Below are 16,746 nucleotides of genomic sequence, written 5' to 3' on the forward strand. Positions count from 1 at the left end.
TTAAAGGTTAGGGCAGCTTTTTTCTGTAGCATCAGCTAGGGGTGAATCAATATAGACAAGCATATACATACCTAATGTACCTGATAACTGAGAGGAGTATAGAAAGAGCTTGTTCCTTTGTCACTGGTGCGGGAATGTACAGAATATGAGACAGTTGTGTGAGGGGCTTATCGGGGACCAGCCTTGCATAGAGGAAATGCTGGTTTCAGAGGAAATGGGTAGGAAAGGAAGGCTCTTCAAGAATGGCAGCAGACAAAGGCTGGAGGTGGGACCTCTGTCCAGCTTGAGGCAGTGATTACACGTTACTGTATCAACACCAAAAGATACTTGTTCTCCAGACTTTCTCGACAGGAGCTCCCAGTCTTGAACCTTGAACCGTTTTGATTTTAAAAGTTTCTTTTAAAGTTTTCCTAGTTTTGGGGGAATCTTCCTTCATGTACATTGTACTCGTGTAGATGAAGCCTGAAGACTGCTTACTAAACTAAGAGAAACCTGGTGGGCATACGCAGAGCTCTCTAGACACATGCCTGCTGTAACTGATGTGCACACAGCGTGAGACATGCCAGGGATAGACATACATGCTGGAGATAGGCATGTCTACATTTGCTTGGTTTTGGCAGTCCTAGGGCTGACCCTGTAGAACAGTAATGGTGAGACATTGCTGCTTCTCAGATGTAACACCTGGGAAAAAGCAGCCCAGGATAGTGCCAGCAGCCATCTGACTTTTACAGTATGCACTCAGGGTTGCAGGAAGAATGTGTAGTGCTGTTAATCCCCAAAAAGTTTTTATAGTTGTCGTTTGAATAAATAAGAGAATATTTCGTATTTCCCAGCACCAGGCAAACTGAGTAAATCCAGCTTTCCTCAGTTCCCTATATACTCAATGGGAAAAGTAACAGGCTGTGCTTGCTGTAGTCCAGGATAGGTATGTTAAGCAATTGTTAGGTTCTTAATTTATGTTAGCTGCTCTGTTTCTCAGGAGACACAGTCATCTTTGCGCTTACTTACAAGCAGGGGTTTAGGGGGTTGACAAAGCCCCTAAAGCAGGTGTGATGAATGCCATCCCCCTAAGCAATTTAATTCTTACAGGCTGTTTTGTTGCCAAATGCATATGCTGTCATGCAAATTGATTTTCTGACAGTATGAAATAGCAGGAAGTCTTTACAAAAGGTATGAAGCCTCCTTCCAGAAAGAGGTACCAAAATGCACCTGGCCAAGTATGCTTTCAAATTTTTATCATAGTATTTTCAGCATTCATCTCAGATCTTTCCCGATTGAATGATTTGGAAAAGGAGATGTACAGCAAGGAAATGTAAAGCTCTGGCCTCATAAGGTGTGTGCCATCAAAATATTAGACTGTCTGCTGTGCACTGGGTTCAACAGAACCTACTTTTATGGTTTCTAATGTGATCACATGACTAATTTTAAAAGTCTTTACTTTTTTAAAAAAATATTTGTAGATCCAGAAAGTTTGTTACTGTGGGAAAAGTGCTTGTGGGTGTTGTCTTGTTGGGTTTTTTGAAATGGCTTTGGATCCCTGTTGAATATAACCGTACAGCCACACTAGGAGTTGCTTCTTTACTTGTTTGATGGGTGCCCTTGAAGTGGAAGAGTCACTTTGAAGAGTCCTAATATGCAAGAAGTTGCACTTTCAGGTACTAAAAAAATACCCTTCACCCTTCCTCAAAATCTGTATGCATTGATTTTAAAAGGGGTTTGTTAACCCCAGGAGTTTAAAATGGTAAGACAGACCCAAAAAAAATCATGAATGTTTCTTAAAAATACTTGTTTGGTTCCTTCTGCTTGCAGTCTGGTTTTTGAGCTTTCAAGATTTATGTTTTCAATCTTTTCTCTGCAACCATAAGAGCTAGACACTAACTTTATTTTTAAATGAAAACTGAGATGCTCTTGTAATCCCATAACTCTAGGAAATTTGGCAATGCTAAACACAATGTGAACCTAGAGTGACCATTCCAAGGTGAATCATTTAGTGGTGTGTCCTCAGCATGAAAGTCAGCTGGGGATTTTTTATTTTTATCTCTTATTTTGTCTTTCTAAATAATCTCTGAATTGACAGTAATAATTGGAAGCTGGATAAAAGCAGAAGTAGATGACCACAGCCCAGTTAAATCAGTATTATTTTTTCTGGTATGTTAGGATATTCTTATAGAAGCTATGTATTAAGGTTATTCTGCATTAAGATACCTCTAGAGAGGAAGGCTTTGGTTGTTATTGTAGAAGCACCCTCTTCTATTCAGTCAAGCATTAAAATTGGCAGCAGTTCCTGGAGTAGCAAGAAAATCCTGGTTGTTGCCCTCATCTAGTTACTGAAAACAGTAAGAGGATATGTAAAAGCTTTAACTTGAAGGAAAAATATTTGTAACTGTGACAGTACGTTTCCTTACAATAATTTATGTGCAAAATGTAGGAAAGGAGGAACACAAGCTATAAATAATATTCCATATGTAAACATAATGGCAGCAGCAAATTCTTTTTATTTAAAAATTAATACTGATATTCATTAATATAAATTACCACATTTCAGATGACTCTGATGTCCTTGAGGCCAGATGTCACTGACTGATTTACTGCTTCCTGGGGGGGAGGAGCAGATCCTGTTTTGTCAATGTAGGCAACCAAATTGCTTCAGATAGCTATTTTGGACTAGATTAATTACTGATGTATTGTCAACAAAGTTGATTCACATCTCGTCTCAGAAACATGGAAAATTCTCTTTTGAAAGTATTAACTTGAATTCTGAAATGCAGGGAAAAGGGCATAAAGTATGTGTTTGACTTACTGAACTTTTGTCTTATTTGAGAAATAGTGGTTTGAAAGCTCCTTCCCAGGAACATGCACACAGAATTTCCATGTGTATCATTAGCAACTGGGGAACATAATTCAGAGTCCAAGTTTAATTCCTCATTGATCTTAATTCTACTTTAAATATTAATACAAATGTGTACAGTGAAGGCGTTCAGAAGGAAGCTCTGCCATCTTAATCACACAACATAGATCATACATCTGGATTAAGTTTTTAAATGCTTCAAAATATCCTTCAGTCCTTTGGACCTTGGATATAGCACTGCTGCAGAATAGGATGGCAAATATATTTGTAGAGCAATTTGTAGAGCCTCCCAGAAAAACCTCCTGTGAGAAGGCTGGAGGGCAATGCCTTAGAAGGCAAGTAGGGTGGATTTGTTGTGTTTGCATATGCTGGCAGGTTAAAGGTGGGGAGGAAGGCAGGTTTGAGTCAGTGTGGCAGTGCATCTCCGTCCATTAGTTATTCATTCAAATTCAACCACATGAAATACAGGCAGCTAACAAACAATATCATGAAATGCCTTTTATTCCAGCAACTGAAATTCAGCACATTTATAGGTGTGCAGCTGGGCATGCTTAGCATGAATGGCAAACTAATGTAAATCCTGTATTAAATATTTTGTTTCATAGCAGATCTCACATATACATATACATATATATATATATATATATGTATGTATATGAGAGAGGTCTGTGCAGGTACCTGGTAGCACAAAGTCCTGTGGCATACTGTTAGAAATACACAGATGAGACAAATATAAAGAATGACTCACAAAGAACACCCTTTTTAAAATGCTCCTGCCATTCATATAAAATCAAATCCCTATCAGTTGGAAAGCCATTGAAAGGCTTTGAAAGATGTTACAAGGCTTTAGAAATGGTCCGTGCTGAACTTGGGGTATTTTTTCCAATGCTTATAAATCATTGTTTTTCCTATGTTTGGTAAGATTAGCTACAGAGAATTTTTTCAGACTCTGTGGAATGGAGTACAGAATTTCAGATAATATTAAACTGAAATGGTGGTTTTGAAATGTTTCTGTGTTACAAAAGCAAACGCACCACCCCCTCAGTCTCTTTTCTCATTTCTGAAATAAGTAAACATAAACTATAAATTCTAATTTTCAGCAAGTATGTTAGTAAATCCAAACTGACCTTGACCTTAGCTTTGCCAATTTCCAAACTCTTGATATTCATTCCCGGAGTGGATTGTTTCCCTTCATACCACATACATAAATACTGCAAACCTTTCCAATGACTTGAATTAGAGTGTAAGTAAATAGCTGGTTTTAATCTACATAATATTTTGAGAACAGACATTCTGTGCTATGACTACTAAGATATACCAAGATATACCCAGCAGCCATTTGTATAATACTAAAACCTCTTACATATGGTATTAAAAGTAATGCTATCAGCCAGAGCTTGTTTTATGCCACAGAAACTTAAATAATAAAATACAGCATGGATAAAATCTGTGATAATAGTAACTTAAGCAAAATTAATTTAAGTAACAGATAAACATCTGGGGGAAAATGTAATGGCATATTGGTAAGTTATGCAAAGCTAATTTTATAGTAACAGCCACATCTGTGGAACTCGTTTATTAGAATGCTTTACCAATCTTCTTTCCTGACATTATTTTGTTTTAAAAATTTTCCTGTATGCTATTTTATTGTCTTTGCTCTGCCTACATTTGTAAAAAGGTAATTTGCTAGTTCTTAACAACAAGAAAGCTATGTGGGTTTACATACAGAACAACATGACACTTTTGATACTTGCCTCTCTTTATGCAAGCTTTTACTAGAAAGAATGCCAGAGAAAAACAGTGGCGTGGGGCTATACATTTGATACTGGGGTGGGAAAGTAAAGCTGATACTGAACAGTATTTACTATATTAAGTTCTCCTGAATGTTAGAGCAGCCTCTAGCCTGCTCTAACTTGTCCAGATTCAAGTGGCCTTTTGGAACCCCACCACATCTAGGAATTAGTAAGACTATTGCTTTAGACTATATAAGACTATTACCTTCTGCTTCCTCCAGTCTCTTTAAGAGCATCCTTTTATCTGCAGCTGACACTAATACGCCATCTACATTTATGCAACTGCCTTATGATTTCTTTATGTTTGAATTCTCATGCATCCATTGGGCTGCAATGTGGAGGAAAATATTCCCAGTAATTTTAAGGCTTTATCATCTTGCCAAACTGTTTCTCACATTTCTATAGTTATATTGATTCAAGAGGACACTTTCAGTAATACATCTTTGTCATAGTGAATAATGCTCACATAATGACAGATCTTCAGGAATTAAAAAAAAAGGAGGATGAATTTTTTAATGTGGGTCAGTGGAATTAATTCACCATAAATATACTCAGACTTCAGAAACTAACAATGTGTTTTTTAAAGCCACTGTAACTGTATAAAACTTACTGTGTCTCCTTCTCTGTTTTTAAATAGATTTTACTACAGAGCCATTGGCGCTATTAAACATGAGGTTTTGTTCAAAGGAAATACAAAGACTTAATTGGTTTTTTTGAGGGTTTTTTTTGTGTTTTTTTTTTTAAGGAAAGTATTGCATCAGAAGGATTCGTTTAAATACGTTCGTTGGCTTCAGGCTCTCACCACAATTCATTCGTTCTAATTTTCCCCTGGACTAGTTAAGGACACAATGTATATGAAGGAGCAATGCAGAATGGCATTTTTAGGTCACTATATTTTGGCTGTAAACTGTAGTACTGCTCATAAATTTATTATTACTAAACAAAATACTTCATATTCAACATTGAAGTTTCACAGTCTTTTAAAAAAAAACTTTTGGCTGAATGCTGAGACTATTATGGCTCATTAAAGAGACTAGTTCTGCTGTAATTTAGTTATTTCTTCAAGATCCAAGGGTTATTATTAGCATGGAACAGATGAGTAAAGAATGGCTCTTTTTAAAAAGAATGCAGTGAAGTAAAAATATTGTTCTGAAAGAGGACCTCTGAAAATCTTATCTGTGCTACAAAACTGTATTTCATCATCCAGAAAATGATTTAAAAGCCCAGTCTAGTTTTTTTACATTAAATTTTTTTGAAATTTGAACTGGAGGGAATAAATGGAACAATGATTTAATCGAAATTAAGAAATTATTTTGAGTAAATAGTTAACTAACTAACCAAAAATATGTTATTTTAAGGAAGCAGAAAGTAATTGTGAATTCTCATCCAATTCAGTTTATATTTTTAATAAGAAAATATAAGGTAAGAAACAGAGAAAATTTAAATATTTGCTAAATCAAAAGAGCTCTAGGTTTTTGGATTTGGGTTTTTTCGTGGGGTTTTTTTTTTAGGAATTTGAGATTAAAGTTTCTTTTTATTTTAGAAATAACATTTAGCTCAACTCAAGGTTTTTGCATTTTGATGCGCAAACTATACTTTCCAACTATTCCTTTTGTGAGTCTGTAGGCACTAGCACAATGTAAAATTTGAGTCATTAGTGATACAGAAAAATGTTTCTATAAAATCTGATTTTCTTCTTACTTAAATTCAGGAAATCTTCCTGTCAGGCTCTTGGGTTCTTATAAACATGAGTTAATACCGTCTACTTTTTTTAGTGAGCTCACACATGACAGGAAATCTTGAAGAAAAAGACAAAGTCCAAACATAACTTCTGAACAATTTCCAGAACTACAAAAGAGATTTTTAATGTGATAAAATATAATGGCTAGGTCTCACTTTTTATTTTCAGTTTTTGTTATGACTTTTGCAAATGTACAGACCCTTGAATATTTTCGGCGTGTTTAATTGTAGCAAGTAACTAAACAAACCAAATATCAAACTAGCTGTGATTTCAAAGGTATGAGGAAATTAATTCATGGGAGCTGCAACTACCCTGATGTGAATTAATGTAGTTACATGTTTGTAATAGCTGACTCAGAACTGGAACATCTGCCTGGTATTCTCAGTGGGCATTTCCCACTGCAGAGGCCCTAGATATACCATTTTAGTATTATACACTGTTCCTTGCTTGTTCAAAAAATTTGTCCCCCTGTTCTCTCTCATCAATTAAAAAAAACCAAACCAAAATACAACCCACAAAAACCACACATGCAAAAAAAGACACAAACCCTTGTCCCTTTAGAGGATGCAGGGCCACCTTCTGCATCACTCACAAGAGCCCAAGCACAGAATAAGTACTGCATCCAGCTACTTCGGAGGGGAAAAGCCATTTCCCTGTCAGAGCATTCCTGGAGCCACAGTTCACATGCCAGCAGAATACCAGTGAGGTTCCCATGTTTACAGGAAAGAGAAGTGGGAGCAAGCATGATGAAGCAGCAAAACTTGTACCGTTGACAACTCTTAAATTATAGCCACATATTTCTTAGGGCCTTACTTGATGCAGGGTTATTCCAACTTTACTCAAGCTGATTCCTTTGATAGAGTACCCTAGTGGTCAGCTGAGTCCTTTACTTCCAAAATGCAACCAGATCCCTGTTCAGAAGTGACATATTTTTATTGGGAAGACTGCATGTTATCTAGGCACTGTGTTTTCTAAACTTAATTATCCACATGAGTAAGATGCTGTAGTGTTATGAAATTATCAAAATCATCTGTTCTTGCCAAGTATTATAAAGAAGGCCCCTTGAGATGCAGCTAGAAATTAAAGCTGATCTATAATCATTTTCAGTATGCTTTCCAGTTCTGAGCACCTGGATAGTAGCAAAAACGGTATTGTTTTTTGTTGTTTGCAGCCATTTTGTTTCCACTTAGAAAAATCTGCAATAAACCTCTGAGCAATAATTGCATTTGAATTACTTTTTTTTCTTACTTTTTTTTTTTTTTTTAATATTGCCAGTCTGCGATTGAACTTGCTGAACCTGCAGATCCTCCCTTCCCTGCTCTGCTGGAAGAAGGCATACCTTCGGGTATCTATTCATCATTCATAACATCCCTAACAGCTGCAGAGACAGGATCTAAGGTAGAGAGTTTTGTTCTTCGTTTTTTTGTTTGTTGTTTTTTTTTTTTAAGATAGTTTTCAATGAGTCTCCTACCTCATTTATTTCTCATTGGAGCCCAGACACTAATGACATCTACTCTCAAGAACATAGCATGCATTCTCTCCTAAGATTGAATGAAATTACTTCTAATGCGTTAATCAGTTAGCAGAGGACATTTATTTGAGTCAGCACCTCTGAGCTCTCAAGCCATGCAACTTCATAACCTCAGGATCTGCCTGGCCTGGGCAGTGAGGGAGAGACACTGATGGTCTCTGTCAGAGCAGGAGTTCTCAAAAGCAGGCATCATGTCTTGTTGCATGTCTTCAGGCTTGACACTGTTTGGTCTTGTAGACAGCAGGATAATGTTGTAACTCACACATTTCTTGTGGTTGGTTGCTGCTAGGGTTCTGATCAAGAGGAATCTGATCAAGGGGAAGAGCTCTGTCCAGAGGCAGATTCCTTTGAGGTAGATTCTGTGGCTGCTGTCACAGCCGAAGATCAGAAGTCCGCAGAGTACGAAATCCCAAATGAAATTATTGGCAACCTTGAGGTACTAATATTAGAAAGCTATTCACTGATTTTGTCTATAGTTAATTAGATAGCTCAGCCTTAATGAATATAAACTGTATTCATGCTAAAGCTGGCAAAAAGCACATCCATATGCTGTAAAAATGTGAATTAGCCTCTATAAATAACTCCTAGTTTAGTCAGCTTACATGTGATAAGATAAAAAATATTCAGTAATATAACAACATATATCTTCAGCATTACTATGTGTTAAGAAACATGGGCCAAATCCTGCACTCAGTGATGTCAGTGGTAAAATTCCTCTTCAGTGGTTCAGGATCAGCTGCTGTGATGGAGCATATGCAATGCGATGGAGCAATGTGTGCTTAATATAAATTGTTAGATGCATCTATGTTACACATCCTTCAATATGCATAAGAAATAACACATTCATGCCAGTTCTAGACTTGATTTGGTAGGTGTGTAACTACTCTACAAGAGCTGCCTTAATGGAACACATCAGGTGGCCCTGGTCTGCAAACCCTGAGGAGTCTGAGTTCTTTCTGCGGGATTCATGAAACGGAAGGAAGCTACTGTCAGTGAATGGACTTAAATTTGTTGTAGGGTGACCTGCTTCCCTACGAGGAGATCTGTAAATTGAAACATGTGGAAACCCAGCAGAGTACATCATTGTTCTTTTGTAAACTACTCCCTCAAGTGTATAAAATTATTGAAAGCAAACCAGCTAGAACTCAGTTCCACTAAGGAACTGGTGGAATTTGGTCTTACTTGCAACAAACAAGTGCCATTAGCACTTTAAACTTTAGATACAGTGCACTGGACACTGTTGACAAAGCAGGTTATTAAATTATGAAATAATATAATTATCATTAATATAAAAGTTATTAAATTAGGATTTCCCGAGGTGGGTGTCTCCATAGGGCAGTCTTCAACACCGGAGCGTGGGGAAACCCCGCATACCGGAGCCTCAGCTCTGAGCAGCGAGACCCACCCACGGAGCCTCCAGCCCCCGCCGGGCCGTGCCAGGAGCCGGTAGCTCTACTGACGCGAGGGGGGACTCACAGGGGGCGGTGCCAGGAGGGACGGCACCGCCCTGAGCGGGGAAAACCCGCCCCAGCGAGCGCGGGAATAGGGCGTGATGCGGCAGTTGGCGCCGGCAGCGGGAGCGGGTAGAGAGCGGCATGGGGAGCGCTCGCCTCAGGGCCAGGGCCAGGGCCAGGGCCAGGGCCAGGGCCCGGTCTGGGAGCTCTGCCCTGGCTGCCCCGGCGGTGGCAGCGTCGGAACCGGGCAGAGCAGAAGAGCGGGGAGGCTGCAGTGCAGAGCTTGGAGTGTAGAGAGTGCCTGCACTGGTCTGGTGAGGGGAGGGTGCACAATGGGCAGGGGAATTCCTGCCTAACCAATTCTGTGGTCTTCTGTGGTCGAGCAACAGAACTGATGGACAGGGGTAGAGCAGTTGATGTCATCTACCTGGACTTGTGTAGGGCGTTCGACACTGTCCCACATGACATCCTTGTCTCTAAATTGGAGAGACATCAATTTGATGGATGGACCACTCGGTGGATAAAGAACTGGCTGGATGGCTGCAAGCAAAGAGTTGTGGTCAATGGCTCAATGTCCGTCTGGAGACCAGTAACGAGTGGTGTCCCTCAGGGATCGGTGTCGGGACCGATCTTGTTCAACATCTTCGTCGCTGACATGGACAGTGGGATTGAGTGCACCCTCAGCAAGTTTGCCGATGACACCAAGCTGTGTGGTTCGGTTGATACGCTGGAGGGAAGGAATGCCATCCAGAGGGACATTGGCACGCTTGTGAGGTGGGCTGATGCCAACCTCATGAAGATTAACCATGCCAAGTGCAAGGTCCTACACCTGGGTTGGAGCAATCCCAGGCACAGCTACGGGTTGGGCAGAGAAGAGATTCAGAGCAGCCCTGCAGAGAAGGACTTGGGGGTGTTGGTTGATGAGAAAATGAACATGAGCCGGCTTCAGTGTGTGCTTGCAGCCCAGAAAGCCAACCGTATCCTGGGCTGCATCCAGAGGAGCATGACCAGCAGGTCGAAGGAGGTGATCCTGCCCCTCTACTCTGCTCTCGTGAGACCTCACCTGGAGTATTGTGTGCAGTTCTGGTGTCCTCAACATAAAAAGGACATGGAACTGTTGGAACAAGTCCAGAGGAGGGCCACGAGGATGGTCAGGAGACTGGAGCACCTCCCATATGAAGACGGGCTGAGAAAGTTGGGGCTGTTGAGCCTGGAGAAGAGAAGGCTGTGTGGAGACCTCATAGCAGCCTTCCAGTATCTGAAGGGGGGCCATAGGGATGCTGGGGAGGGACTCTTTGTTAGGGACTGTAGTGATAGGACAAGGGGTAACGGGTTAAAACGTAAACGAGGGAAGTTTAGATTGGATATAAGGAAGAAGTTCTTTACTGTAAGGGTGGTGAGGCACTGGAGTGGGTTGCGCAGGGAAGTTGTGAATGCTCCATCCCTGGCAGTGTTCAAGGCCAGGTTGGACAGAGCCTTGGGTGACATGGTTTAATGTGAGGTGTCCTTGGCCATGGTGGTGGGGGGGGGTTAGAACTAGATGATCTTAAGGTCCTTTCCAACCCAAACCATTCTCTGATTCTAAATATCTAATATTCCCTGAAAATAGTGTGGTATTAATAAATTGCTTTACATGGGTTGTGTATAATTGGGGAATATGAATTTGAATAATGATGCCATCATTTGATCTAACTATTTGATTTTGTATTCCATTTTAACATGTCTTTAGAAACAGGAAGGAACCTTGCTTATGTTGTCTTGTTCCTATCCCTACCTGCAGAAAAAATTAAGTGCCTGGTTTTCACTTGACCTTGATTTCATTGGCTTCAGTGCTATGAGCTTTTTTACTTTACAAAAACTGCATAGATGAGAAAAACACCTTTTTTTTTTCCAATTTTAGTTTTTGTAAGTCTTCCACCAGTGTATCTTTTTCACCTGATTTCTCAGTTTCTTGACCTTTGAGGTAATCTAATAAGTAGATTTTTACCTGATACATGGTCAGACTCACCATTTTGTTATGAGTGAACTGTGATTTCACAATCTGCATTATTTCTCCAGGGAGCACAAGGCAGCTGTTGCTCTAGTTGAGTATAGAAAATAACTTTTAGTCTGATGCCACAGTGCTGATAGTAATCACAACAGCAACCATAGTGAAGCATGGTGGCAGCTGATTTTCACTGAAGGCAGAATCTGAGACAGAGGGATGTAAAAACTGGAGAAGAAAGTCAGCTGGATTGGCTGGGCGAGAATTGGCATGGAGGGTTAGTGTTCCACAGCAAAGCAACGAAATATGCATGTAATGTGAAGGGATGGGGACATACTTATTGATACTTGAGGGTGGATTGAATATGGTGAAGGCTGTCCCCAAAGCTAAAAAGTTGAGGCAGAAATTCCAGCTTTTTGATGCTAATCTGAGCTACTGAGAACTTTGAAAACATTTTAGCTGTCATTGTGTGTTGATGGGTTGCAGTATAGCACTAGTAGGGATTTCTAGGACCGGCAAGCCAAAAACTTCCTAAAATGGCAAGTTACTGCAAGCTTTTCTGGGCCAAATCAGTTAATTTATCAAAATTACATGAAGCCCACTAAGAATGTAACTCTGAATTTTGGAACAGTTTATGCAGAGTCTGTAAAGGACCTATGAGCCTGTTCCAATTGTTTAAACAAAACTTTGTGACTCTTGGAAAAATTGTCATAGTAGTCCTTCCCATTTATCACATATTTTTGCAATGATGAATTCTGATATTGAGAAATACACATAAATTCCCCATAAAGCCCCAGTATTTGTGGCCTTTTTCCCAGTGATCCCACATTTCCAAATTCTGTAGAATTAAAGATTGCTGCGCATTATCACTGCCAAAGATTTCACTAAAAAATGTCACAACCCTCGTACCTTCCCCACAAATGTTACACTGTAAATTAAGCACTCAATGTCTACAACAGTCTGGAGTTCCAGGATCAGATGCACATTCATAATTGTGTTTATAATTAAGACAGACAAGCAACATCACAGAAATACGTTTTTTTATTGTTCATTTTCAGTAATGCTTTCTAATTCCAGCAATGTTTCAATCAAATGTGTTACACTAGAGAACAAACATCTGCAGCAAAGGAAAACAGTGGCAACAACCAAACCCCAAAGCAATTTTTCTGATTTGGTGTTTAGTGGTAAAGGCTGTTTGAAAATACAGGCAAATTAGCCTATCTCCCAAAACAAGATTACATGAGAAATGGCTGTTCCAGATCAGTTCCTGTTCATGGCAGTCATACCATGCATCGAGTTGTGCACAGTCATATGATAAAGTGTTATCACTTAAGTACAGGCTGAAACACCTTTCCGCCTGCAGAACAGGAAGTTGTGTAGGATAATGTCTGTCTTACTGCACTACAGTGTGTCAAAACCACAAAGACAATGTGCAGCCTAAGATAGCTCCATCATAACCAGTTTTTTTCTTCTGATTTTCTTTACAGGCAGACATAAATGAAAAGCTGCAAATGCAAGAAGTAGCTTATACTTCGAGTGCAGAAAAATTAAAAAGTCCTGAATAGCCAGATAAGAAAGGTGATGTTGAATTTCACAGAATTGGACAGTAGGGGATGGCACGCACAGGAGACTGGCCCCCTGCTGGAACATAATTATTTTTGTATAAAGGAAAATGTCTCTGTTAACATTTACCTAGAAATAGTTCATCCCAGATCCTCAGATTTACTGTGTTCTGCCAGTGGTGTTGTTTAGTTTAGAATTAAGTAGAAGATTCTAAACAGAAGGATGCATAATTAAAACATGTTGAAGTTCAGTTTGTATCTGAGAAGAAATCCTAATTTAAAAGGAAAAAAAAAATACTGTAGTTTCGTTCTCTTTCCTTTTTCCAGTTGTGAAATATAACTTTTTCTGCTTTACACCTATGTTTTTCATGAAACCTTGCTAGAATAAGAATACATAGGGAGAAAATCTCATTTTGAGGCACTGCAGTTATAATGAGTTAATTTAGTTAACATATAATTACACTTTTCACTCTAGTTATTCATTAATAATATGTATGTTATTCCATTTTAAATTGCTTCTTAAGCTTTAAAACTAATTTAATATCTTTCACATCTTGTATTTCCACTATATTAAAATTGCATAAATGAAGAGTTTGCACTTTTACAGTATTCCCAAGCAGAGTTCCTTTAGATTTCAGTGGAAAATTTTCTGGAATGCATGTAACCTTTCATCTGAGAATGCTTCTATGTTTTGTCAGACATTATAGAAATGTTTCAAACTCAAAAGGAATCCAATCAAATGAATTACCTCAGAAGAACTGGTTAAACATTTATGTTTCAAAATTGTAGTCTGTATTAACTGTTGTGTCACAGATCTCTGTGCCCTAGAAAGCATGTTAAATACAAGTGATGCTTTCAAGCATAAAGGCTGGATTGGATTACATGTTTAGTGGAATATTTGAGAAATAGAGTGTTTTATTCATTACTATTTCATATTTGTTTCTCACTAAGTAAAACAAGTTAGTTTTTTGTTTTGTTTCATCCCCATTTTTCATGGTGATAATGAAAAAATTTGCAAGCCTCACTCAGCCCCGTCAAAACAAAATAGCTTGAAACAATTTTCCTAAAAGGTCTTTTTTGGCATTGCCTGACTTTCAGGGGCTGCTGCTGGCTGATGCAGGGAAGAGGCACTGCCTCCACGCTCATCAGTGGGGAGCAGTCCGCAGCTGAAGGCAAATTCCACTAGCTGCTTCTGGGTGCCAGTAGCCTGGGTGTGCTCGTTTGAGCGCAGATCACATTGGGCACAGAGCTCTTCTAAAGCAATGGTTTGACATTTTAAGCGGGCAGAGTATTTTACTTGGTCTCGTGTTGAGAAAAATTCTCCCCCTAGTACGTGATTGGGAGAAGCAAAGCTCTGTAATGATTCACTTCCAAGTTTTCTTGATTGCTCTTTCCAGCACTGGCCAGCAAATTAGTGACAGCTTCCTTTCAGCTAGGAAAAGCTAACTGTTCTGGTTTGAACACTGAAGGAATTAATGCAGAATTATTAGTTTTACCTTTAAAACAGGGTTTTCTTTTATATTAAATTTTAAAATTTGTTAAGATTGCTGGTTATATTCTTTGTTGTTTTATTGTTTTGAAATATGGGTTGGGTTTTTTTGCTATCAAAACTTTCTCAAAATGCCCTTTTCGATACTTAAAATCAGCTCACAGCACGTTATGCTAATGTCACAAGTTTCCCTGGTTTTGAACTCAAAGGTGAGAACAGAGTTTCTGAACAGAGCTGTCCGTATGGAAAAAAGAAAAAAGAGTATTTAAAATACTTTTTAGGGAAAATGTGTTACTGGCAACTCAGCATTGTTTAGCACTTCAGACTTTAATCTGAAGACTACATTCCTGCTGTAGCGTGAAGCAGAAAGGGACTAACTGTGATTTATGATAAGACCAATGCTAAACAAAGGCTTTGCCCATATCTTTTCCTCCCTCTCCCAGATTTTCTAGAACCTCTGGGAAATTTTAAAGTGCTTTGAAGATGAGAAATTGTATATGAACATCAAGTATTGCTGCAATGATTTCTTAGCATTCAGTCTTAGTACATATGCATAACAGCTGAGGTATTGCAGAAATCCAAAGTGAAGTTCAAATCCCACAAACTGTATTTGTAACTATCTTCCTGCTGAACTAAATAATGTTACCAATAAAAAATAGCCCTAGGGATTTTTTTGGGAGTGAGAGGGGAGGGAGGATAGTCAGAAAGCTGAGGAGGGAAGATGAGTAAAAGGTAGACATAATATCTCTCTAAGAAGTCAGAGTGCATGTTCTGACACAGCATATGAACATCAAATTGAAGAATCCTTTAATGTCTTCAGAATGTTAATATGAAATGCAAAACGTCATGCTTTGGATAGATGGGTAGGAACAAAATGTTCAGATGCAATATGGTGCATTAAGAACAGTCTCCATTCTGCATTCCTGGCTTTTCCATTGGTTTAAATCAGGCTTGCTGTTTCTCAGGTCTCTCGCGTCATGTTGAGTTACTGCTATAGTCATCTCTAAAAATAATTATACTGTCATTCCTGGGACCTATACTTGAGGCTTTGGTATGCCAATCTTTGATTTCTATTTTTTTCTTTCTTCCTTTTATTTTTTCCCCAACGCTGTTGCTGTAACATTTTTTTTACAATACACATATTTAACGTGGTTCCTAACATGTTCCCACCCTACAGAGCTTTCAATTCAAATCAGATCTTGTGAAAGGAAAGAGAGAGGTGTTATGATCTACCTTGTCTGCCAGAGAAGTGGTGGTTTATCCAGGGGACAGAGGACATATTTTTTTTCCTGTGTAAGGTATAATATTATAATATTGATGCTTTTTGGCATCTTCACGGTAAAATCCAAGTCTTCACTGGGATTTCATATTGAGACAGTGAACAACTAGTAATTATCCTCTAGCAAAAGAAAAGCTCTATTTTCAGGCAGTGCTTTCCTGCATTATACTGACAGCATGATCGAAGTTTAGAAGAGATAGCATTTTTTCTAGTGAGAAGCTGGCTTTAAAAGAGATGGGAAAGGAGACAAAAAGAGAAAACAGTTTTTTACCTGTTTCATAGTGTTTTGTCATGACCTTTTCTTCTCAAGCCTTGCTTTTCCTCTTCTGTGCCAAAACTTGATTTGAATTTGAAAATTGCCACATTGTTTCCTTCCTAAAATTGTAACTGGCATTCCTAGAAAATTTGCTTTCCCAGAAAAGCCACTCTGCGTAGGCTTCAAATTCAGCTTTTCACAAGTGAGAAAAATACATTTTCTTCCATAACCTACACTGCCAACCTGACCACAAAATGTGGCAAAGTCAGCATTGCGCCCTTTAAATCAGATTTTTAAATGCGTGCTACAGCTGACCACCAAAACACATTCATCCAGATACACATATCACAGAATCATAGAAAGGTTTGGGTTGGAAGGGACCTTAGTGATCATCTAGTTCCAAGCCCCCTGTCATAGGCAGGCACACCTTCCATTAGACCAGGTTGTTCAAAGCCCCGTCCAATCTGGCTTGGAACACTTCTAAGGATGGGGCAGCCACAGTTTCTCTGGACAACCTGTGCCAGCGCCTCACCACCCTCACAGTGAAACTTTCTTTTTTAGTATCTAAATCTCCCTTAAAGTCCTCCAGAGCATAGGTTTGATCCTGCGCTAACCTACAAGTGCATGGAAGACATCTGCTCAGAAGAAAGGGTGCCATCGTGGACTTTAACCTCTCATCTGCTGCTTGCACATATTGGTGGTGGACTGTGGATGTGACAGGTGAGATAGCAAGGCTGGTAAACTATTCATAGCTAACATTTACAGATTTACTTTTGTGAAATTTACTTGTGTGAGATTTACTCGTGTGA

The 16,746-nt window shown here is 39.1% G+C and overlaps 1 protein-coding gene across 2 annotated transcripts in view; it reads left to right on the forward strand.

Moving 5' to 3' along the window:
• The window catches only part of CABCOCO1 (ciliary associated calcium binding coiled-coil 1), a 55,508-nt gene extending 42,344 nt beyond the window's left edge, over positions 1–13,164 (forward strand). For both annotated transcript variants that reach the window (XM_057421569.1, XM_057421570.1), the window contains exons 6-8: positions 7,658–7,780; positions 8,203–8,349; positions 12,839–13,164. In XM_057421569.1, the coding sequence (XP_057277552.1) occupies positions 7,658–7,780; positions 8,203–8,349; positions 12,839–12,916 (348 nt within the window). In that variant the 3' untranslated portion in view covers positions 12,917–13,164. The remainder of the gene's footprint in view (positions 1–7,657; positions 7,781–8,202; positions 8,350–12,838) is intronic.
• The last annotated feature ends 3,582 nt before the right edge of the window (positions 13,165–16,746 follow it).

The sequence above is a fragment of the Pezoporus wallicus genome, unplaced genomic scaffold, assembly GCF_028554395.1.
Source record: "Pezoporus wallicus isolate ANWC-B61680 ecotype Strahan unplaced genomic scaffold, APGP_CSIRO_Pwel_v1 contig_4816, whole genome shotgun sequence".
In the NCBI taxonomy this organism is placed as follows: domain Eukaryota; kingdom Metazoa; phylum Chordata; class Aves; order Psittaciformes; family Psittacidae; genus Pezoporus; species Pezoporus wallicus.